At 65.7% G+C, this 501-nt stretch overlaps 1 protein-coding gene across 1 annotated transcript in view; it reads right to left on the reverse strand.

Moving 5' to 3' along the window:
* The window catches only part of LOC103621056 (retinal guanylyl cyclase 1), a 31,467-nt gene that overhangs the window by 27,402 nt on the left and 3,564 nt on the right, over nt 1-501 (reverse strand). Inside the window, exon 3 of the mRNA XM_017742308.1 lies at nt 167-468. Coding sequence (XP_017597797.1) covers nt 167-468 — 302 coding nt within the window. The remainder of the gene's footprint in view (nt 1-166; nt 469-501) is intronic.

The following is a 501-nucleotide window of genomic DNA, read 5'->3' on the forward strand; positions in this document are numbered from 1 at the left end:
TGGGACACCCCAAACCCTCCAGAGATGCCCTCAAACCCCCTTGAGATACCCCAAACCCCCTAGAGATGCCCCTCAAACCCCCTGAAGATGCCCCCAACCCCCCCTCAAGACATCCCCAACCCCACCAGACCCCTCCAAACCCCTTCGAGACCCCCCCCAGCCCCACCTCTGTGGGGTTGATGTTCATGGGGACCTCATAGGCCTTCTTGGCCTCCTCGAGGGCCTCGTGGAAGGAGGTGTCGGGCGAGTCGATGGTGATGGTCAGCACGGCGTCGTAGGCCAGGCGCAGCTTGGTGTTGTTGGCCAGCACCGGGTAGGGCACGTGGCGATAGGGCAGCGCGAAGGTCAGCGCGTCGTACGGGATGAACACGAACGTCCCGTCCGTCATGCCCAGGTCCTCGGCCTTCTCCAGGAGAACCTTCTGCTCCCGCCCGCCCAGCAGGACGGAGTGCATGCACATCACCACCACTGCCGGGGGGACACGGCGGGGGCGGGGGGGCG

The sequence above is a fragment of the Corvus brachyrhynchos genome, unplaced genomic scaffold (genome assembly GCF_000691975.1).
Source record: "Corvus brachyrhynchos isolate BGI_N302 unplaced genomic scaffold, ASM69197v1 scaffold928, whole genome shotgun sequence".
Lineage (NCBI taxonomy): Eukaryota > Metazoa > Chordata > Aves > Passeriformes > Corvidae > Corvus > Corvus brachyrhynchos.